This window comes from Phalacrocorax carbo, chromosome 3 (assembly GCF_963921805.1).
Source record: "Phalacrocorax carbo chromosome 3, bPhaCar2.1, whole genome shotgun sequence".
NCBI lineage: Eukaryota > Metazoa > Chordata > Aves > Suliformes > Phalacrocoracidae > Phalacrocorax > Phalacrocorax carbo.
The window spans coordinates 58,641,183-58,666,037 of NC_087515.1; the positions used below are offsets into that span (position 1 = coordinate 58,641,183).

Sequence of the window (24,855 nt, forward strand, 5' to 3'; positions counted from 1 at the left end):
AAATGAGTAAATAGATGGTTTTTCTGCCATAGGTAGCCATTAGAGAATATTATGCAACAAACAGGAGTTGAAACCTGGGTGGCTTTTTTCCCCTTTCATTTAAAAGAAGCGTTCATAACTGGAAAAGAAAAAAAGGTAAGATTCAGCTGGGGTTCCTTCTGTCTAGTACACGGGTATTATGTGTGTGTCCCACATTAACAGGTAATAATATGTTTTTAAATGTCATGACAGAAGTGCGGCTGCTGTGTCTGCAATACAGTACATCTAATTCTGCATGAATTTGTCTGTCTAATAGATTTTTTCCTTCCCTGCTAATTCATAGGGCAGGGAGCAATTACTGCCCACCAGCAATAAAAAGTGAGAAGATTAATGAGGTGCTATATTGTGGCACCTCTGAGGCATTTGGGCTTATTCTGTGTTGCTGTGAGGAATAAGAAATGACACAGATGACATGGATTTGCCAAAACAAAATGCAACTTCTTAGTGTCTTGAAACAAAATTATTACCAACACAAAAGGCAAGTGTATGGCTTTCTCACAGACCTAATTCCCCACACATTGCTGTATAAGTTACCCCCAAAATATGCCAACAAGTGGTTTTGCAAACATTATTTGCAGTTGGCTGCATGAATGTATTTCCTACTTTTCATGAGCCATGGCCTCTTTGCTTACCTTTGATTGCATAGTCAGCATATGCAAATTTTTTCTGTGGACATTATCTGAATGAATAATTTATCTACCTTGGGATAATTTAGATAAAGTAGATATGTGAAACTTACTATTTACTCTTTGGTTAGTACTGATGATTGAGACACCTGCACATGAAGAAAGACAGAAGGATCTGCAGTCTAGAAGCGGGAAGGAGAAGATACAGAGGAAAGAGGACAAGAACACAGTCCAGTTTTTTAATCTGGTATTTTACTACTTTATAAGGCTGTAATGTAACCATTAGTCTGATCAACTGAAAGCTGCCACTGAAAGAGTTTTTCCCCTGTCACATTTCTGGTCACGTTTCCTGTGCCTGCATTAGTAAACCAAAGTGACCACATAGTTGGGCCCTTTCCTTCAACTCCCTGAATTTTCTGGCCTCCTCCCTTGCCTCAAGTCTTGTGACTGTGTGTTGAACAGCATTAATTTGCTACTCTGGGCCTAAGTGTCTATGATCAGAAATGAAGGGAGAGCAAACCTACCTGGTCTGTCAGCAGGCTGCAGTTACTGCTTCTTGGACATAAAGAAAAAATGACACTCTTTGTAGACTTTAACACTAAATTTTCAGAAGTGATGTCTAGGGGCTACTTAGGGAGTTGCTGAACACTTATGGCTCTCCTTGAAGGGAAGGAGAGCTGTAGGATCTAAGAAATTTAAAATCAGTTTGAAAATCACTTCGGTGGGGGTGTCTAAAATTGTATCCTTTATATAACAATTTGTTCAGGTTCTATTTCTTATTAATTTTATTTTCCACTTTCAAATATATTTTTAGCATATGCAATTTTCTGTTGCTAGAGATCCTGTATGACAAACATAATAGATAAATTATGTTTTATTTCACTGTATGTCAACAAGGCCTGGCCTTATAAAGCTAGCGTACACCTAACAACTAAGCTACCTGGCATTGCCAGACTTCACTGTTCTGTTTCAAACTCTAACATGTTTAACACATGGTTTACTCTTCATTAATACTCAAAGAATGAATTGGCATGCAAAGTTGAATCCAGCACTTTCCAGTGTACAAGCATGAGTCAAGTACCTCAGCTAGAGCAATTGTTCCTCACAAACTACCCAGATTTTGTGAGGCATCGTATTACTGTGCACCTGTCTTGCCTCCATTTTGCCTGGAAGGACAAACTAAAGCATGCTACTTTGAGGTCTGCGTCTTCCCTACTAGTGTCTAGACATCTCAAGACTGAAACTTGACTTAATTTGTTATTAATTTTTCTTAACAGAGGAAGAAGAGTATATAACAAGCTACAAAGCACAGATAATCTGTTGGCCTGACAGCACTAGAGTGCTGTGGACACTTTTAACAGCCCATCTCTGTGGGTGAACTGCAGCCCTTCTTTTATGCAATGACTGGTTGGTATGACATGTTTTCAGATGGACTATTTGTTTGCCTTCTGTCATGCTTTTGTCACCTGTCCTTCGATCGGTGACACTCAGCCATGCGCTTTTGTTCCATCTGTTACCCTTGTTATGCTTTCAGATGTATGACTTTCAAGTCATATTTGAATTTCTAGGATGCATATTCCTTGTACATGGGCATCAGCTGGGACTGCCTCTGTCTGTCAGCTGTCAGTCAAGTGTCACACCACAACATGCGGTGTGTGAGTCTTGGACTGGCTTTCATATGCTGCTGATACTGCAGGCTAGCTGTGGCCTGCAAGGAAGTTAATCTGCTTGTATTATTGTGCGGGTCCGATGTACTGTGATGAAACTGGCTTAAGCATAAAAGGGGCCATATGCTTAGGAACTCTTTTTTTTTCCTTCACTGGACCCTAGACTACGCACCATTAGTCCAAGAACTGCAGAGGCTCTGTTCTTGGGTTTATGGTTTTGGGGCAAGAACAAGGAGCTGATGATAAACCTCATCTTCTGGGGCAAGTACACAAGGATTTTTAGATGCAGGCGTCAGATTTTCACAAGTGCCTAGTTCCTTCCCTGCTGCCCATATTATGTTTTTTGGCTTGGCACCTCTACGTAGTCTTTTCTGTGTTTTTGCTAGCAGCTGGTGTAGAGTGCCTTGTAGGTGGCCTGGGTGGTAAACTCTTTGGGTAAAGTCTTTCTCCTCTTCTCTGTGCTTTATACCCATTGGTTCAAGAGGTCTGCATGCACTTTGATGAATTTAGAAGCAGTACTTTAAGCAGTTTTTTATTTCACCAGGGTTTATTTTCCTGTGGCGTAGAGCCCTCTGAATTCTTTTTCTGGACCATATGTGGCTGTACCAGTGCTTCGTTTCAAAAGTTTATTTTCAAATGTATCATACCCCTTAAAGTTACTTTTTCAGTTTAAAATGTTGTTTTAAAGAAGACTAGCCATTTGAAATGATAGATTGGTTTAGACTGGAATTTTTTAAACAATGTTATCTAAATTGTAATATGTTATGCAATCTGCATTCCTATTTAACATATTTTTTTTTTAAGTTGGTGTAAAGGAGAGCATTTATATCTTTCAAGCATTTTTCTTTAAAAATGTCCTGTTCAATGTTGGTCATTGAAAGTTTTCCTAGGAATTTAATGAAGCTTGGGGTAATTGGTTAAACTGCAGTCTTAATGTGTGCATTTGAAATATTTGGAAAGAGGGCTTGCCAAAAATAAAAGGAACACATGAGCCCATAAAGTCCTATAAAGGCATGGTGAAGGAAGATTTATGGTTAAGTCTTGTGTTTTTGCTGGCATTTACCTTTGAAATAGTCTGGAGGTAAGTGTAAGAATCTGATAGCACTTCCTGAAACACCCTTTTCCAATCTATTGAGTGCATTTAACCTTTTTCTTTCATATGGTAGGATTGTGCTAGTTTATCTGAATGTCAGGAAAAAAATAAAGCCTAGTGACTGAGTAATTCTGAAGGAATTTCCCTAGGAACAGTGAAACCTGGATAAAAGACTTCTTCTGGATGTGCTATATTCTTCTATGGAAGGCCTACCTACAGCTTTTTCTCAAAAGGCATACCTTAATTCTAAGACTCGTATAAGAAATTCAGTGGCACAAATTTTCAGCTTAGTCTTTGAGGCTTAGCATAACTTTAATGGAGAGAAGGGTGACTAGATATTTCTAAAAGTGTGAAAGCTGTAGATGATTAGACCATAAATTGTCATCCGAAGCTGGCCTTTTTTTTCATGCTTCCAGCTTTTCAAACATATTTTATTCTTCAGAATATTTACACTAAAGTGAGATGTCCTGTGTCCACACTTCCAGAGTGGTTGCCTGCCAGGTCCTCCACTCTGACATACTTGTGGGCACAGCCGATTGCCACACTCAGACCCCTGTTACTTCTGTCCCCAGAGCTGTACGGCCAGACACCAACTCAGTATTGCTGCCAGAAAGTCATATCTATGTGGTGCCCCGAGGCACTTTGTCTGTCAGCAGCTCTTTAATCAAATTTGGCATGCCTTTAGACAGTAGATTAAGGTGTTTCCTCAGATTATATGACACTCTATACACCAGAGTGTGTGGGATTGCCTAGCTGAATAAGATAGGCAGTGTCAGAGACAAGTAATGCCCAGGTGAAACTGCCTGACAGGAGGTAGAAATAGGCAGAGAAACCCTGAGCAAGCTGGCTGGTCATTATTTTGGATTCCAAGGAACTGGATCAAATATTTATTTCATGGATATTTTTCCTTAAGGAGTAGGAAGATCATCCAGTGATCAGGGATTCAAAAGATAAGTCAAAGAAATAATTTGCAGATATTTTACTCCAAAGATAAAATAGTACTATTAATTTTTAAATAAGCAAATGATATCTGCCAGTTGTTAAAAGCAGCAGAGCACTGTAAACGGGCCACTTGAAATGTAAGTATGTAAGAGAACATTTTTCTAGTGCTGCTTACCACAACAGAATCTGAAACATTAAATATTTCTCAAATTCACTAAGGGTCTGTGCAGTGCCCAGCTTTTGGGAAGGAGAAATCTCATGCACAGGTAGGGAAATTACTAAGTAGGGAAAAAGTTTGCAGAATAAAAAATAATCTAAGGGGTAGAGAAGATCATAAGCTAAATACAGGTTAACAGAGTAATCTTTTGCAGAAAAGGGAAATGTTATGCTGTGAACAGGAAAACAAATTAACAGGTTAATATGCTGTTTTAGGAGAGACTGGCAAGGCCTCTGTCAGAGCTTTATTCCTACTAAGGGACAAACAAATTCCTTAACAGAGCAGCAAGAGGATGGGGGAATTAGAGGGGAGACTCTGGAAGGAAGGCTGGAGGCTGGGAGGTGGCGTAGCAGGAACATTACAGAGGGAAAATGTGTACTAAGAGGGCAGCGACTGAATTGTTCTCTGGGCTAACTGGAAATAGCTAAGAACAAATGAGCTCAGTTTCCAGCAGGAAGGACTTAGGCTGGTCATTAGGTAGTGAAGCAGCAAACAGTCAACAGAGAAAGGCTTAATCATTGGAAAATTGAGGGCAAGTTAAAAAAACAGCCCTGTGGGGCTGGTCTAGATAGATAGTCTGTTAAGCAATACTGTCCTTGCTTTACTGAATGGTAGTACATAGTGACTGCAGAGTATGTAACTTCTGCAGGTCTGTTTATGTCACTTTCACATCGCAACTGCAGGGCAATTTGACTGCTGGTAGAATTAGCAGCAATTTCCGCACTGGGTTAACCCTGCTGAAGTGTCCTTCTGGATGTGTCTGTAGATTCTTTTTGTTTATTATATACATGTCTACTTCTTTGTAAATGTTTATTGCATGGAAAGAAATGCTTTGCTGTTTAATTATCTTTCTGTCAAAACTTTTTAAAATTGGGGTTTCTGCAAAATGAAAATCCCACAGAAAATATTTTTTCCCTTGAAAATTAATTTTCTTCTTTGAACATTTTCTTTGCAGAAACTACATTTCTGTGCTGATTTCAGTAGTCTTCAAAACATTGATAAGAGGACAATGTTTTTTTCTTATTCCAGAAGTGAAATTCTGGCAAGAAATATGGCATTTATCACAGATTATGGCTTGCATGGCATCTCTCAATTGGTTCTTCAAAGATGTGTTTCTGGCCCCTATTTTATTCCATGGGCAAACAAGATATATGTGGTCAACAAATGGCAATACTAAGGTCCATCAATCCTTCTTTAGTTACAAATCTCAGTATGTGCTTGTGGAACTGGTGGGGCATGTCAAAGGAAAGTAGGATTGTATATTGAGATTAACAGTAGCTAAGTAATCACAGCAGACTGGGTTACAAGGGTTCAGAGAGAGGCAGGAAAGTGGAACCTTCCTGCCAGAACACGAGGAAAATAAATAACGGTGGAGGCAGAAGGAGAGCTTTGACTGAGGTGCCTGCAGGGAGTCTGGGCATGGGAGAAGCAGCCAGGCAGTCAGTCCAGGCGCTGGAGCAGAGGAGTTTGCCCTTTCTGGATGGGGGGACTGAGACTGGAAGGAAAAGCCCAAAGGTGGAGGTAAGAGTAAGAATGGGACAAGAGGAGCTGGGTGGGTCAAGTGAGAGCACTTGACAAAGAACAGCTGTGGGAGGACAGAGCAGACATTCCCACTGACAGCAGTGGCAGCAGCCTCTGTGTATCTACTAGCTTTTACTTCTACCCCTAAAGCGGAGCAGAGTAAAGGACTTGTAGTGTCACAATTCACAGCTGTTAACAGGTATCACTGACAGCCTTCCTCTGCTGCTCAGGAATGAGAGTGATCTCCTGCCATCACCTGCTGCGTTAAGGCAAGTGAGAGGTGCACCAATGTGTCCCAGCCCTGCTGTCTGCAACTATAAATATGAGTCAGAAAGATAACATTTTTGTTTGTCCAGATGCCTTCTTTAGAAGGTGAGAAGCCACATGCAGAAAAATGTTATTTGCAAACTTTTATTTTTAATAAGCCCCAATTAAGGTGACCTGTGCAAACCTTATTTGGTCCTTTTGTGTCTTTGTGATTACTATTACAATAATTATTTTCATAGTTTTAAGGTAATCATAAGTGGGCTGCTGTTTCAATCCATGAAAAGGGTCAACTTTGGAATGTGTCATGCTCATATAGTGAAATATGTCACTGTTTGTAAATTCTCTGCTCATTTCTTGCAAAAACTGGTAGCTAAAAAAAGTAATGAGGCAAAAATTTCAAAAGTATTGTGTGAAGGCAACTGATTTCTGGCCTGAAGAACTAAATTCTCTGCCTAGTTCTGCCACAAATGCTTCTGTGAAGTTCAGAAATCATTTAAATCAAGCTCCTCACAAGTAGTCTCATGTTGTATTGTAATTTTCTTTGTGCTGAAAGGAAGTCCTACAGTCTGATTCATGTAAGTGTTGAACATTTACCCTTGCAATTGTAGACAAGGGAAGTAGCACTCTGAACATTCAAAATGCTATTTAATGGTGGGTACTTAAAAAACTCAGGTTGTACATAAATCAGTATATACTTTTGACCTTAATGTCTCTCAGCCTCATTTTTTGTCCTTTCAACGCACAAGAGTATTGGAAAAACACATTCATTAGCACCTGTGAACTGCTGAAATGCTATAGTGGCATGGAAATATTGGAAGGAAATTAATTCTGATGTTGTGGCTGAATTAGAATAGTGTGGTGATAGTAAAGGACCAGACACTGAACAGTCAGGAAAAAAAGCCCCAAAGACAGAATAGCTGCTCATTCAATAAATTCTCTTTATTTTTATTTTATGTGCACTGATGAGCTGTTGCCCTGTGAAAAGTACGGTCGTATAATTAAAGATAATATACATATGCACAGTAAAGATAAATGAAGGTTTCAGTTGCATTTACAAGGTGCAGTTCAGCATGTGCTGTATTTAAAATCTTAATTTTATTTTAATGTATATTAATATAAAGCACGTGTGTGGATATTTCTGTATTCACCTTATATACAGAAAGATATTATTAAACTTCTGTGCATAATAAAAAAAAATTGCCACTGCCTCAGAATGATTTGAATTCTGGGCTACTCCATGAGGTACAGCTACACCACCACTCTTCACTTAAGGCTAATGAAAATGACCCTGTAAGTGAGTTGTAGTTTAGATTCCAACAGCACTGAAAAATATAACAAAACAGAACCAATTTCCCAGTATTTATTCCAAAGATTTTTTTGTATGAATTTAAATTTCAGACCCATTGAACTGACAAATCGATTGAGATCTTTCATCTTTTAAACCCACCCCTCATCCCCTGTCATTGCCAAGAAAAGCTTCCACATTTTTCAGAAAGTTGGGCAAACTTCTATGTAGTCAAGGGGATCAGCTGGAAAATTATTAGCTCACATTTATAAACCATGGAAAACCAGTCCTGGGAGTAGAAGTGTGGGAAAGGAAATATTGAAAACATGCAAATTCAGGTATTCAGGTTGTGAAAAAGGAACCTGGGCTCCCTTCCCCTCCTGTCAGTAGAACCTCCAGGAAATGTGGCTGGAGATGCCACAGGTCATACAGTGACTGTGCATAGACACACCTCTTTAGACTTTAATCCAGTCTGCATGTATTAGCGACAGATCTGAGAAAAAAAACTAAATTTGTCAAAGATGAAGTTTTAAGGGCCTGAGAGGGTGTGCAAAATTATACTGATTTCAGCAATTAGCTTTAGAGATTTTTCTTCACACAAGGCATGGTTTAATTTTGACATATCCAAATGTAGTATTTCAATAATTCATTTTAAAATTAACCAGAGTTAAGGATGAAGGAGGGTGATAAAACTAATGCCAAAGGAAGTGTTTAATTTCATGTTGAACGAGAAGTTTTGATGACCTAAGAAGATATGCTTTTGTTTTCATGTTGACAGAGCCTGTCCTCAACCCTACCATTTCTTGGTCAATACTGAGTTATTTTTCCTAAGTAATTGTACTTTAGTTACCAAATATAAATTGTATTTTATTCTAGTTCTAAAGAAAACATTCAGTGTCTTCTGACTATAAAATAATTTTCTGATACATTGTGAAATACTGTCAATATTTTAATATTATTTTGTTATTCAACTTTCATATAACTTCATTCTTTTCATTTTTTTCTTAAATTTCTCTCCTGTCAGTTTTTTTTCTTTTTCCTGCTCTGAGGCCTGTCCTGTTTTCAGTTGGTTTCCTCGCCATTTTTTTTCTTAGTTGGCTTTCACATATATCTTATGTTATTTTAAAAGTAATTCTTCTTATTGTCTCTTCTCATTCCTTTATGACAATTGTTTCTTCACTTCATGCATTCACTACACTATCTTAGGGTCTTCTACACAGATAGTCCTGTTTAGGTGTCCCTGTTCTCACCCTGAAGGAGGAGATATGAACCAAATCCATGAAACAAATGAGATGAAGTGACCAGAGGAGCATTTCTCCAGCGCAAAGTTCTCCTCCTGAACTGTTGTCGCAGGTGGCAAAGGAGCTGCCGTGCAGCTCTGCTCTGGTGGCCTTCCTGGTTGCAGTCTGTATTTCCCCTGGTAGAAAGACTTGTGGATGCACAGGAAGCTGTGCCAGGCTGTGGGAGAGGGAAGAGAAAGGTCTGGCCATGCGGCCCATATAGAGGTCTGAATTACAGGCAGCTCGTTCTCATCCTACAGCTTATTTTCACCCAGCGGTGTCAAACTTTCACAGCTACGTTTATCCTGTATAGAAGTTGCAGATGAACTTAAATGTCACATTTAATGAGGTAGGCACTAAGCTGGAAGGGGCATCATCATTGTCTAAGGGAAATGTTTATTACTTTGATTTTTGATGCTGCAGCCAGAGACATTAACTTGCTGACGATTAGGGAATAAACTGAGGATAGTGGGGCAAGAAAGGCCTGCGTGTATATTAGTTACCTGAACAAGGCCAGGGCATGGGTGCAAACACCAGCACGAAGCCTCTCACTGCTTAATAGCTTCACACTCCCATGCACAGTTTGGCCTGGCTGAGTAATCCTCTCCCAGGGCATGGTTCAGGCAGGAGCTCTGCAAGGGTCCTTCTCCCTTGGTAGCATAGACAAAAACATCCTGTTTTAGGGAGGAAGACAGCTTAGCTGTGTGAGTGAAATGTGCTCAGAGTCTTGGATTGGGAATCACTCACAACTGGGCCCCAGGGTGAGCCCCAGCTGATCTTCATCACTGGCAGAGGACCAGCCAAGGAGTGATGATGCCTTCTGGTCCTGTTGCTGGACCCCACCCTCATTGCTATAGCCCATCTTGTTCTGAGCCTCCTGAGGTCCCACCTAGCCTAAAATACGCTGTGATTCTGTCAGTTTGATATACAACTCCATGTAAGACTCTCTTTCCATTGTCAACTGTATTTACCTTAATTACAACCCTAGGGATTTTGGGGTATTTGTTTTAAGACAACATTTTCATTTGGATGGAATACAGGGTTTTTTTTCAGATTCATTGGATCTGCTTTCTCAGAGTACAGTTTTGAGGTACTTAATGTACTTGGCAATTTTCTATTTATTTGTATACTTTGTCATTCCTATTGCAGTACTTCTCCTCAAGATGTCTTTCAAGTTTTTTCAAGCACTTCATTCTGTTCAAATAATCTTTCATAAATATTTTGCCCCACATGGAAATTTCAATCTAACAGCAAGTTAATTAATTTAATATGGAATTGTAGAATGGTGTTATAATAAGTCCAATGTGTGGAAAAGCATTTCTGCTAGACCTTGACTGCATTTGAAATGGCCATTGGTTTTGAGGTTTTTACACTGGGAACTTCCATCCATTATGGTAAGAAAGATTTGGCAACTGCACATTAAAGTTTCTTGTATGAAAGTAGATTCATAAAACTAGAATTTCTCAAGGTGTTTCCTTTAATTGCTTAAATAACTTTTCCCTTAATCTCTTTATTTCAGATAAAGTTAGGGTTGCAAATAAATTGGGCCATACCTCACTGTACTGTGGGTTATCCTAAATTCATCCTGCCTGCCAGACATTACCATGATGTAATACACTGAGTTTTCATTACAAAACTGTCATTCCCTCATGTACACATTCTTTTTACCTTAGAGTCAACACGGCGTTAATGATCTCTTTGCTGATTCAGAGTTGCAGGTGATGAGTGAATGTTGAAAGCAGAGATGTCTTGTTTGCTAACATGTTTACTGAAGGACAGACTCAGTGCCACATAGGTGGAAAAACCTGAAAGTGAGTCTGGAAGACAAGTTTGTCCTGCTCTGTAGGTTCCAAAACACTTTCAATTTTATGTCTGCTGTGTTATTACATTTGGAAATCATGAGGTTTTTTTGCTTTCAAATCTGTTCTGTTTTGGTGGGGGCCTTGGAGGGAAGGCTATGTTTGGGGTTTTCTTTCTTTTTGATTTGTGTTTCTCTTTGGTAAACATAGTTGACAAGAACTGTTGGTCTTTTTTTTTTTTTTTTTTGTTATTGTTTGCATAGATTACAAAGGAAACTGTTGAAAAGGTTCTTCTATTGTATTTTGGGAATGACGATCTTGCCAAAGTTATTAAAGTTGGGTTAGCTTATTGCACTATGTTCTCCAGAAGGCTAACCCTTGAAATCTAACTGAAAACTGGATGAAGAGCAGATTGTTATTTTTCGTCAGGACACAGCATCAGTGGTCTGTGATGTGTACTAACTAGCAGCTGATTTCTGGATGAAATCTGAGAATTTATTTTGATTTAGCAAGCTCTTTGTTATTGGGATACTTTTTTCCCAAAAGTATTTCTCTAATAAGTGCTAGAGTTGTGATAATCTAAAGTTAGTTTATTACCAGCTTTCATTTCCATTGGTAAATGGAAAGGGGTGGCAGGATGTTGTTTCTGAGGAGAATGGGCCTAGGGATATTTTAGTGTGCTTCCCACTGTGACTCACAAGTGCCTGCATGTGATGACTCTGCTAGGCCAGCTTGCAAAACCTTGATCAAAGTGGTGCTTGAGTGGCACCAATTTTGCGAGGGGGACGGAGGTGGGAAGCCAGGAAGGCTGTGTCTGGATTCTTTTTGCTCTGTGAAGGTCTGCATTAACAGATTTATAGTGCTTGTTCAATATAACAAGTTTGTGTGCAGGAAGGCACTGGAGGTCTAAGTCAAATATGAAATGCAGGGTCATTATGGGCATGTGTGAGTGGTGGCATTACTCCCCGGCCTGTTTGTGATCCCTTGTGCCACGGACCCTGTGTGTGCTAACAGGGAGCAAGCTGTCTCATTGCTTCTGCCTGCAGCCTCTGTCTGAAAAAGTGGCCCTTGTTCAGAGACTGAGGATGGACAGGACATGTGGGACAGGCTCTCTGCAAGCAGCATGATAAGATACGTCTTTCTTTACGACATCTTCCTTGTTACTGTTTGCGCATCTTTCCTTCTTTGGGGCATACATTTTTCACAAAATTTCTTACCTTTTCTAGATAGAAAAAGCTTTTTTTGCATCGCCTTAGGCTATTTTTCAGTAAATTTTTATTATTCTTAAATATAATTTTCATAAAAACGTATTTGTGAGCCTAGTCTTGATCTGAGTGAAGATAAGTATTCTGAAAAGATGAAAATTTAAATTATCTGGACTGAATGATGACTGATACTTGTTGGTATTTCTTTACTCTATTTTGGTTTAACCTAGTAGTGGAAGTGTTTTCTTTTGTATCCAGCTAGGAAAGTAGGATTGTTTTAATAAGTTTGTGTGTCTGTGTATGGTGTTGGAAAATCACTAGACACCTACAAAAATATGTAATTGTTATGGAACCTGACATTTTCCTCCTTTTACTGTTTTTAGTGTGCCTTTTCTAAAAGGTAAAATTTTATAAACTGTGACTGTTTCTTATTGATACGAAAATATTTTTGTGAACATTGTGAACATGCATATTTGTAGCAGTTTTGGAAAAAAAAATCCAAAATTATTAATATCTATCAGGTGGTCGTGTACACCTAACAGATTAGTGTATTGCTGTTAAAATTATATGGACAGTTATTTGCTTGCTGATTTACTTTAAATATTTGAAACATTTTTGTAGCTATATGCACCTAAAAGTATATTTTTAAAAAATCATGTTGTGTTTAATTTGAAGTTATACTGAGAGGATGGTTTAGGTGATCTAGCTGCAGGCAAGAGAGAACAGAGTGGAGAGGTTAAGAAACAACAGCTGTGATCAGTGCTTGGTAGAAAAAAAAGAAGTAGTGAATCAAATGAGGCACTGAGATAAAGCAAATTCAAAGGAAGATTCAGGACCTGGAGAGAAATAAAAAAACTACCTAGATTTGTTGGGTTGGAAAAGGTAGTTACATGAACCTTGTATGTGTTGTACCCATAACAATTTTTTAAATGATATTGGTTTCACTTTTTCATGTTTTAACATCTGAAAGATGCAAGAGTTTTTATTTCTCTGCCTACTTTGTTAAACTCATGTTGTCAGAACTGTAACGTTCTCCAGTTTTCCTGACTCACTAAAAAGCCAGAGTTGTGCCATGTCAGCACTTCACCATTTTCACTATCTTCTGTCCTGCACAAGTCCCAAGGATACAAAAAGTATTTAAATAAGTGTTCAAAATTAGCTGGTATATAAGGCTTGGCAAAGAAATTCGGGTTTAAAATATGCAGTTATCCTGAATGAGGCCAGTAGCAGTTTCTGCTATCTAACATGGCAAAGCCTCCTATTTCTCAAATAGCTGCTATTCATTCAAAGCTCTTCAATGAAAATATATCATATTTGGGGACAGAAATTATATATAAAAAAGTCTCAAGGGGATGGTTGGAAGCACATGTGAGAGTGTCCAAGTGGCTTTGGCTGGTAGAAAGATTTTGGGTGTCGAGATGGACTGCAGCAGGAGATGTCAGGGAACTTTGGCTAGATGAAAAAAGATAGTTGAGGATATGTAGAGTAATCAGAAAGCTGCTGGGGAGTATTGGTTTGGAACAGGAAGGTGCTGCTGGTGCCAAATGCCTTGGTTCATCAAAACAAAGGAAGTTTTGCTGTGCTGAAGAAGGGAATAAGGCAAAATTAAGTATGTAGGAAGAAATCGGAAAGAGAGAGCCCCCAGTCTCCTAGGCTCAAACCTAGGATATGTTTGTTTCAGAAAATGTTGTGACTCTGGTAAATAAGACCTGTTTACTAACCAGCAATTAAAACATGCATGGTAAGTGGATAATTACTGTAAACAGTAGGGTTCTTCATGCTTTAACTTGTCTAATGCTGTCACACCCAATTGTGTTTCTCTCCTGGACAATTTGTAGTGCAGACTCTTACTGGAAAGTATATTTTGCAAGAGCCGTTTGCCTTTCAGGAGCAATCCCAGAGGTCATTGCTGGTTCCCTTGGTAATTTCACATCCACTCATCTTTTTGAATATTGTTTACTATGCCTGCAGCAGTTACCCTTATTAATCCCTTACCGGATTCACTAGATGTGAATTCATCACCATTTACATTATAGACTTGTTCAATTTTCATTCAGCAGCACACATGGGTCGTGTGCATGTCTAGTATGTGTAGTACATGTCTGGTAACATGCACATTACTAGCACAAAAATTATTCGGCAACAATTCTTAATACTTTCTGACTTTTATGGTTGTGCTAAAACCACTTAATTTTTGTGAAAGTGGTATCATAGTGAGAATAGGGACTGTTTTATGTGATATCATGTCTTTGGCAATATAAGGGAAATTTGTATCTCTAGGTAGTAGTACTTGAAAATAATCTGGTTAATAACTTAAGTGACTAGCAAATTCAGGTGCAAACATTAAGTGATTTTTGCTCAGATTTTCAAACTACCTACTGATACTGCAGACTTGTTGAACCCTTTGGGCAGAACCAGGTGCACACAAAAAATGTTGATTTTTTTGTATGCTGTTGTAATGTCTTGAGAAAAATTGATTAATTTGTCAAATAGCTTCTTAATTTTTTGAGGTACAATGCCTAATAACATCAGATTGATTTGTGAGAAGTCACCCTGTATCTTACTGTTTCTACAACCTTTTTAAATAGGACTGGGCAGAGGATGATAAAAGGTTATTTTTTTGTCCACCTCTTGTTTCAAAACTAGACCTGCTCTTCTTACAATCTGCAGGAGTGGATGAGACTTAACGTTGCTGAAAGAATTATGCTTGTTTTTTGCTATTAACAGGCCAAGCACTGATAACAGGCGCCACAGCATCCGGGAGAGGATGTCCACTACCAGTGAGAAAGGGAGCTTGTCCATGGAGTCCACCAAGGAGACCCGGTACTGTGCTGTCTGCAACGACTATGCTTCAGGCTACCATTATGGGGTCTGGTCTTGTGAGGGCTGCAAAGCTTTTTTCAAAAGGAGTATTCAAGGTAATAAACCATTCAAGTAAATCACCTTTACTCTTTACCCTTGAGGAAACTGTGAAGCTACTTGAGATTGCAGCCTGAGCCCATGACAATGACATTTACTGGGTTTTCATCAGCAGCTGCTGTGCTCTCCCATATATTTTTAGCTCTGGATTTGGTGAATGCTTCTAGCAGGTATATAATATGTTGTTATTTAGTCCAAGATTAATGAGGGAAAGAAAAGCTTCCCTATATTCTCCTTGGTTTAGGTATGTCTGACCACGGACACAGTGAGAAATCTAATTTAAAAATCTGTATTGGATCAAGATGACCACTCTTTCAGGCAATGTATATCTCTTTTCTGTGATAAAGTTCTTACCAAAACCAACTTTTTTTTGAGACTTTCCCGTCAGATGAAGATTAATACATGTCCATTTATTTATTTATCTTAATTTAGTGCTCTATTAGCAAGATGTTTTAATCCAAATCTCAACTCCTTGAAGATGTGAGATGTCTTTTGAGAACCAATATTGAAAATGGATGTTTCCTTGATGAAATTGCATTTGTATCTGTCAGCAAAGCAGGGCTTTGAGCTATACACAGAATGGTTTAGTTCAGTCTTGTCATGGCTAAAAGTATACTGTGCAAGGTGTCCAGTGGAGTAAAGGGCATCTAGCAGAAACAGTGTTAATTACTGTGACTGAGATAATTCTTGATTTAAATACCTGCCACACTGTGGATTGGATACTTTTTTGCTTTGTTCATCATCTCCTAAACTGAGTAAGAAGTAAGCATGATTCTACTGAAAATCCAGGTATTGTTCAGTACTTAAGTCTTATTTTGGAAAAGAAATTAAAACAGATTTCTTCCTTTCCAAAGAAAAAAATAGTAAAGAGCTATCCTTTAGTTCTGTTTCTATAGTTTTTTAAATCTCTGGGTGATATATAGACAAAAACATTCCTGTCCGTCCTTTTTTGAAGTAAGCACAGTGAGGAACAGTTTTTACCTGATATCACAAGGTGAGACTATTGCCTGTTTTGTTGCATGGTAGTCATGGTAACTCACTGAGGTGAGTTAAATAAGACTTCCAGCATTCAACTCAGAATTTTCCCGGCCTAAAGGAAAAAAAGTGGAAGATTAGCTGCGGGGTAGGCGTTGATTAAATGATTTGAATGTCAGTGATTAGTGAATAGTTACTTGTATTTCTGCTTTCCCAGACTCATCTTAATGCTTTTTAGAAAAGAGTGGTTACAGCCAGAGGTCAATAATAAGCAACACTGGAGGCAGAAAGAGTGAAATGCTTTTCTTTTAACATCAGAATGATTTACTTATACTTGAGATGTAGGGAGAACAGCTCCCTTACTGAGCATTTGTTGTTATTTTTCATTTTGAGTTCCTGTGACCAAACCAGAATTATTCTTAGAATTTTGAAATTTTGTCCTTGTACTTGAAGTCAGCAACAAAGTGAAAATTGAAATATTCTTAAGCAAAAGTAAGAGTTAGTTATCAACTAACTCTTGACCATTATGGAAGAAGAAATGCATCTGACTCTTTTATAGAGTTCCATGGTTCTATGTCAGCACTTGGGAGTCTTTGCCCTAGTCTCTATGTGGACAAATGTTGTGGTCCTCCACAATGGATCTTTTATCTATTTGTGCTACAGTACATGCTAATTAGTAAATTTAGTTCTTGCTACATTTATATACCTAACATAATTTTTAAGTAGGTAAGCTTTCAGAATTTAAAGCTTAAGTTTCCAATGTCCTGTAAAATGCTTTTCTTGATCTTTAAATCATGTTTGCTCTAATTTAAGCCCATTGCTTCTTGTGCTATCCCTTGTGGGCACGAAGAAGGCTTATTACAACAACCTTTTGCATAGTTGAAGTCTGTTATCATATCTTTCCTCAGTCTTCTCTTATTTAGACTAAACAAACCCACTTCTTTCAGTAGAACATGCTTTCTAGGCTTCTGATCCCATTTGTTAAACTCCTCTATACTTTCTCCAGTCGATCCACCTCGTTTGTTGTTAACAGCTATCATAAAAAATGGCATCCACTAATACCAAGAAAGTAATTCAAGAATATGAGTACTTATGAGAGAAGTGTAATCACTTGATCACAGACAGTATGAAAAGTCCTCTAAAGGACTTTTGAAGTCATAGGTACCCAGTCTTGATGAACTAAGGGATTTTTTGTATTTCCTACTGGATCTGAAAGAGATCTCTACCTCAACAATCACAAGTCCTCATCGGACATGTGTCCAGTTTATGAAAACAACACTAATTTTTAGATTAAGAATACAGGAGAAAACATGCCATTTACCATGCAGATGGTGATAATTTTAAATATGTTTTCATTAAATATCTAGGAACGAATATTACTAATGTGTAGGTGTATGTGTAGAAGAATATGCAGACTAAATATTATTATATCTGCATTGTATGTATGATATACATTCCTAAAAAAATGGATAAAAATTTCCTGGAAATCATGATTACACCGTATTGAGGTCCGCAGGACTTGTTTGTATAAACAGAAGTAACACAGAATGCTTTCAGCAAAGATTTTTGTTGCTGTTTTTAGCGTGTCTTTAAATGCAAGATAACCACACTGCTTCTGTGCTTTGCTGTCCTGTATTTCTCAATACACATATTGATGCAGAAATAAATGGTCATTTTTATATTTCTCATCAGGGAATTCATAGACAAATTGCTATTGTGAAGTTTAATGTTCTTAATAGACAGTACTCAAACATTCTATGCGGTTCTTAATAGAACCACAGGAAAAAGTAAGTTTGGACATAATGAAGAAGCTGTATGGGCAATCCATTTCCTTCCTGTATATCTGTTATTCTCAGTGATATTTGAAGTATCTATGCTTACTTGCATAAGTATATACTTAAATTTTGTGAAAACTCATGTCTGCATTGCACCTTACTGGAGGTGGAGATGGACAACTTCGTTTTTACCTGGGTGAGCTGGAATGGTTCTGGAAATTTTAAATGCTAAGTAGTTTTTCTTTGCTGTCAAAAGTTAAAGCTTGAAAGGCAACCTGAGTTAGTAACTGTCTCTCAATATGTGCAACTGCTCATTTTTATTTAAACAACAAATGGTTGGCGGAAAATCTCAGCTGCCTCCTGAAACTGCCCATGTCAGTTTATTTTGTTAGTTTATGTCCCAAAAGCGATTTGGGACCTTGTTTTGAGAAAACTCTGTGCAGACTGATATTAATGTATAAGGTTTCACTGGAGAGAAAAATCATACGACACCAAGAACACTGTGTTGCTTGGTGATAGAAGAGTGCTTTATTCTTCGCCCAGAATATGTAGCCTTCAGGAATGTACTTGGTCAACTGACTTAAATCCAGAAGCATAACAAGCAGTCACATCACAGCAGACTGTACTTCTCTGTTTAAAATATTTATGGATTTTATGACCACGAAGGGCCATTAGATCATTAAGTCTGGTCTTTTCTCAGTATAAACTTTATATGCTATCCATGTACAGAGCCTGGTAACTTGATGGAGACAGATCTTTTAGAAGATGCCCAGCCTTGGTCTGTGGGCTCGAGAACTTTCTTACAATGATTGCTTATTCTAATAATTTGTCCTCCCATCTGCTAAAAAATTACCTTTGTAATCTGAATTACTTCAGTGTTTATATCACATCCATGAACCAGACTTAGTATATAGTATCTCTCTGCTGTGGGAAGTTCTTATAACTTAAGTTGTTACAATCAAATCACCTTGATATCTTAAGTGAAATAAAATGTTTCAGTCTCCTGCTGTATATCTTGCTATCTTCTGTGTCCTCTGTCTTTGCAACTTTTCTGATCCTCCCTTGCCCATAACAGTCTCTTTAAAATTTGGATGTCAGATTGGATGAAGTATTTCAACACCAGCTTTACAAATGCCATTTACAAATTAAAAATCCCCTTGTGACTCACACATTCTTTTCCCCTCCTTCTAATTCTCTTGTTTTTTGGATAGTCAACAAAGGGTATGGGACAAGAAGGCATTACTCGTACCATCTCTGACAAGCATCCAACAAATGCCTACATATGTGGGGCTGAGAAGCCCCAGTGGGAGCACAGGGGTTTCAGAACAAATGAGAGGTAACTCCTTACACTGGAGGGTATCTTGATCTTAGAATTACTGAAATATTTTAGAAATACACATTTCTGCTTCCCTGCCTCCTTCATATCCCTGTCTGACGTATTTCAGGTGCACCTTCTCTGCCTTTTCTCACAGCTGTATACTCAGACAAAAATCTGGGATATTTCACAAATATTCAGTTAAGAATTACTGCATGATGGGAGGCAGTACCAGTCCAGCAAGAACAGGTTGGCTTCTGAGAATAGCTGTGCTGAGGGATTTGAGAGGTCTGCCATTAATGTCTTGATCACAGAGATATAGTGGACTCCAAAATGCAGGAATTCTTGAAGCTGGGAAGTATTTTAGTTGTGTGGCTTGAACGTGGATTTTATTTAGCAGTTATGCCTTCTGACCATCAAGTAGGAGAGTTTTGGCAGTAGGCTCTGAGTGTTATCAATTGTTTTAACTTCACAGTGATAGTGTTGTACTTTGTTGAAAGTATGTAGTTCAAACTGTAATGCTAGGAGTGGTGGTAATATATACATATTTTTGTCTAAGTTGGAGAGAATTTCACTGGTAAAACCTGCCTAATAAGTGGGTGTTTAGGTAATGCTGCAGTGCAGCAATTGCAATATTATCAGTTTGGGAGGTTTCTGAGATCTTCCCTTTGGATTTCCATTATTGTCTTCTCTTTTCATGGTATTTTGTTTGATAACAGCTGCAAATGCTGCACAGATCCTGCAGCCAAGAAGACAGAAACTCCCTAAAAAACTGCTTGTGCACTGAGTCTATGAGTTGTCAGCAGAAAGAGCAAAACTACAACAAAAACATGAATCTAAGTGAGACTAGCAGAGGTAATCACAGCCAATAAACAGGGGGCTGCAGACTGGTGTCTAGTCTCAGGGTGGAAAACACATGGTTCCTTTTTGAGAGGTTTGTTGACTGTTGGAAGTTTGAAGGCTAGAAAATGTGTGTTTAGAAAGTCCACCAGGGTTTAGCTAACACTAGGACTGTTCTAACACCCGGTGGTCAGCCAGGTTCTTCTGAAACTTCTTTTAAAATTATTTCTGTGGTTTTTGTTGTTTTTCTATAGAGTCCCTTAAGTTAAGCACAATGTACATTTTTAATATCAGCAGTCTAATTGATGGTGATCTTGGGTGTTATTGAAAGGCAAGAGTCAATACCTCTTTTCTCCTAGTAAGGCAATTTTGAACATGGTACTTTTCCAGCAAGTTTTAAATGCTGCATTCAGCATGGATGTGGCAGTGACTTAAGATGTTTGCATCCAAGTTACTTCCTTATTTTTCGTGGCCTAAGCAAATCATAGGGCTGCAGTGGGCCTTGAGTCCTAGTTCATTTTTCTGTCCTGTGATAGGATCAACTGTTGCCAATTCCTTACATATGTTTAGCGAGCTATTTCTTAAAAACTTGTAGCCTAGTTTTATTCTCCTTATCTTTGAAGGCTACTATGAAATTTGAATCTTCCTGCAGGTTAAGCTTATCACTTATTTTCCTGTCTATAATGCCATGGAAAAGAAATTCTCTTTCCTCCTGCAACAGCCTTTAAGGCATGGAAGATTGCAGTCACACTTAAAAAAAAAATATTCTGTTTTACCTAACCTGAAGAAACACAGTTTATTCAAACTTTTGTCACAGGTGTTGTTTTCTAAACTTCTAATCTTCTACTTGGTCTACTTTGGAAATTCTCCACTTTGTCCTGTTTTCTTTTATGCTTGAAGAATGATTTCCTTCTATATGAGGCTTTATGAGTACTGAACAGAGCAACAGGATTACCTTACAAGCCCAGCTGGTGGTATTTGTCTAAATCCATCATACTATAATGTTTGCCTTATTTACAAAAACATGACACTGTTCACTCATAATCAGTGTGTGCTGCAGAACAATCTCAAGAATACTTTTCTAGAGAAGAAACTGCTTCTTTCCCATCTTGATCTGTGCATCTGATTATTCCTATTTGAATATAGTGATTTGTATTATTCCTTACTTTTGCACTGTTGTTTCCCATGTGCTATCTCCAGTTGGCCAAGATAATTTAGAATTCTTTTCCTGTAGACTCCTGCCATTTGTTTCAGGTTTATTTCTGTCTGACTAGCAGAGTAGTCTGGTCTTTTCTCTGTTCTTCTAACACATACGAATATCATCTACAAGTGAATAACATTTAATAAAAATACTCCAGTCCATTACCCATCAGTGAGGAAAATACTGTGTAGAACTGGATCCAGGACAGACACTGTGGAGCCTCATTCAATATCGGCTTCCATTGTAACAGTGAGCACTGATAGTTCTTCCCTGAGACTGGATTTCTGAAATAATCTAAACTATATTCTCCTAGCTGACAAACGAAATGTCACCACAAGCAATGTGAAAGCCTTTCTGAAGCTGGGTAACACTCCTTACCAGAAAGTAGAGAACACTCACTGATTGTTGTGATCTTATAAAATGGTCACTAGTTCTTCCTCTGCCAAGTCCAAAGCTTTTCCCAGTTTCTAGACAAAACTCCTAGCCCTTAGAAGCTGTACTTAATGTATCCTATATTATTAGCTTTATTATTAATCGTGTTTTACTTCCTCTGGAATACGATTGTTGTGCCATATCAATGAACAAAAAAACCCACTTAAACAGTATTTTGTGTTGCAAGTATTTAATGAATATTTAATTTGGAAACTCACATTATCCAATTCAAAATTCAAAATAGTCACATGGGGGGGCAGGGAAGAGCTTTACATTTACATTTACAAATTGCAAGAGAACCTCTTTGTTTGTCCAGCAGGAAATTGCTCAACTGTTCTACTTGGTTTTAGAGAGTGTGAAGGGAAAATATGTATTTGTAACCTCATTTAACTCAGGTGGGTTTATTGATTTAAACTGGCTCTGTAAGTTTCACTCCCATGAACTTTCAGACTTTCTGTAGGTTAACTTGTCCTGTGCAGTCACTTTTGAAAAGTGGAAATCTAGAGAGAACTGTGTAAGACGATTAGAAAAATAAATGTACTAGAAGTGTGTGAAATGATCTTTGACATAATTTATTTCCAAAAGAGACTATTAACAAATTTATTGAAGAATGTGTACTAGCTCAGAGTTACTGTAAAAGGACTGGTATGGCAATTAACTGCGGGTTTAATTTAATAACAGATGTAGTAAATATCTCATTGTCTGAATTCTTTGAATAAGATTATGTATTTCAAAGATTTGATTTAATTTAGTCACAAATTGTTGGAATAGTTGGACTTCCTTCATTGTAAATAACACAGTTATTCACCACCCTAAAATGCGGCTAGAGATATACCAGATGACAGGTATATCATCAACAGGTATGTCATCAACAAAGGTATCTTTGTTGACCCTTCTGATTATAAAATGGATGGATCTTCTACAGGACATGGGTGATGTTAGGGTATAAGGGAGCAAACCAAGGAGCACAGATATAGTTCAGTAAATGAAAAAAAGCATAGCTAGGTTTTACTTTGCATGAGAAAGTAGTACATAGGCAGAAAAGGCCTTTTTGTCAAAATAGTGATGTTAAAAATTATACTAATTTTTAACAAACCCAGACTTGACTGTACTGCAGTTTCAGATTCACAGACTTCAGTGCAGAAAACTCACTGTGCTTAGAAATGCTTATGACCACTGCACAGTCTGCGCACTGAGAATCCCGTCGTTGTCCCCCCAGTAAAATACAAATATCGGCACTTCCTTTACAATGGTACTGTGAGGACAAATGTGTTACAGCTCCTTGCAAACCTTGTGATACCAGGAACCACTCAGGTACAAAAGATCCAAATAAGGCTAGCTAAACTTGTGCAATATGTCCTATCATAATCCAAAACCTGATGTTATATCTGGAATAAAAATAGAGTTATATTAATTTCCTTGTTGCTAACAACTGATTGGATTTTAAGTAAGGATTAAGCAAGTAAATTGTGAGCAATTTGCAATATTTTTAATTTTTAACATTTTGGCCTCCTTTTATTAGTTGGAGGAGTTTTCCGTAGTAGAATTCCACCCCTTCCCATTTTAGCTCAAGTAAACTGGGAAGCTAAAAATACAAGAGATTTCATTCAAAGTCTATGGGAATAAGATCACCATGGCTTGCCTACAACTCTTTCTTGTCTCTAGAGGGATCATATTGAGATGGTTGTGAGTAATACATTGTGGGAGTTTTTCCTTTTACACAGCTGTTGGTTTAATCATGTGCCAAGGATTTTAAACAATTGTGATTTATCAGATAGGGAAAGAACAACTAAATGTCACACTCTCTGCCAGATTTTGTAGAGACTGGGGTCTGGATTTGTGTCTTTTTTTGTTATCTTGTCTAAAATTAAAAAAGATGGGAGTGGTATTGGGGTAGAAGTAGACTTTGCACATGGTATCATGATCCTGAAATAGTAGATGAAACACCAATTGAATTTTAGGACTACGGCCAATAATAAAAACTTCGAAATCATCTGCTGGGGTAGAAAATATGATTTTACATTTATATATTTATAAAGTTACATAGTGGCCTACTTTTTATATGTTATGCTTTCTCAATGTATATGTTCATGCAATATTAAACTCAGGAGATGGCAGCAGGTTTGGTATTGTCATGCAATGCCCTTTGTCATTGTTCATCTTTCCTGTTAGCTGAAGTAGTACACGAAAAGGTTAAAGGAAAGGTTGGTATCATAATCATTTGGCTTGAATTAAATGCTCATGTGAACAGTGCTATACATACATGAAGGCAAGAATATTCCACTAGAAGGTGAACACTCAGTGTGGGAGCTACATGACACAGCTGAAGGACATAGCAGAGTATACTGATTTTAACCTTTCCTCCTTTCTCATTCTTCAGTGGGTCTGTGATCTTTCTTTCTGAGGTATGTGTAGGAGGACTTCCTTACTGGATGCAAAGGAAGTATGATTTATAATCTTCTAAGTCCTTTTCCTTACTGTCACATGTAGTAATGTCTTGTTAGTTTAAAAACAGAAAATTGTTAATCTTCTCAGCAGTGTTGGGTAGTTGCTAAGAGAAACCAAGTTCCAAATGCAAAGACCTTGTCTGAGGGTAATTAAGCTGTGAATTTGAGTGTCTGTGCTTATAAAGGAATTAGACATAACCTTCTGCTCTTTTGTGAAACCTGTTAGGAAAGAGTGAGGTTTTAAAATCAATCACTGCAGTTTTATTGGGGCACTTTAACTTGAAATTGGTATAACTTCTTATTTTACATTCAACATTCCCTTCACCTACATATATGAAATTCTGCTACTTTCACTGTCAGAATAAGATCATAGAAGGATCTGGTCCTTCCACAGGTAACAGCTAACCTGGCAGATGCCTTATGCAGATAGATAAAGAATGGTTCAAGAAATTTGTGTGATGTGAGAACTGAAAATAAAAGCATAATTAAAGGAAAAGTACATATTAGTAAAAGGCTAATAATTATTACTGGCTTTGTTTAAAATGTGTGATGAGCCAATTCAACTACATCAGTTTAGGTGTCATACAAAATTCACCTGGCAAAAATGTTCCTTTATTAGCTTTGTAGAAATGTCCTTAAGCATTCTTAAGCTGGCATGCCAACATGTTGGTTTCTTTAGTTCATTTTTTTTACAACTTTTGTATTGTTTAAACTAATCATTTCCTCAGGCTAATCTTGATGGTTATTGGAATATAATATGGCAACTGTTTACATATTTAAGAAAAAAATATTTGTGTTATGTTAATTGTCATTGATATACTAATATGATCCCAATTTTCATCCTTGCTGCTCAAGGTCAAAATGAACTGAGCTTTTCAAAGCTGCAATTCAGTGAAACACTCAAGCATGTACTTTAGCTGTATATACTGTGCTGGGACTACTTGCTAGAAGTATACAAATGCTTAAATGTTCTGCTGAATGTAGTAACGCTTAACTTTAAAGAAATGTGG

The 24,855-nt window shown here is 37.7% G+C and overlaps 1 protein-coding gene across 1 annotated transcript in view; it reads left to right on the plus strand.

Annotated features, from left to right (window-relative positions):
• ESR1 (estrogen receptor 1) overlaps positions 1–24,855 on the plus strand; it is a 124,841-nt gene that overhangs the window by 15,414 nt on the left and 84,572 nt on the right. The window contains 1 exon segment of the mRNA XM_064447056.1: positions 14,669–14,859. Coding sequence (XP_064303126.1) covers positions 14,669–14,859 — 191 coding nt within the window.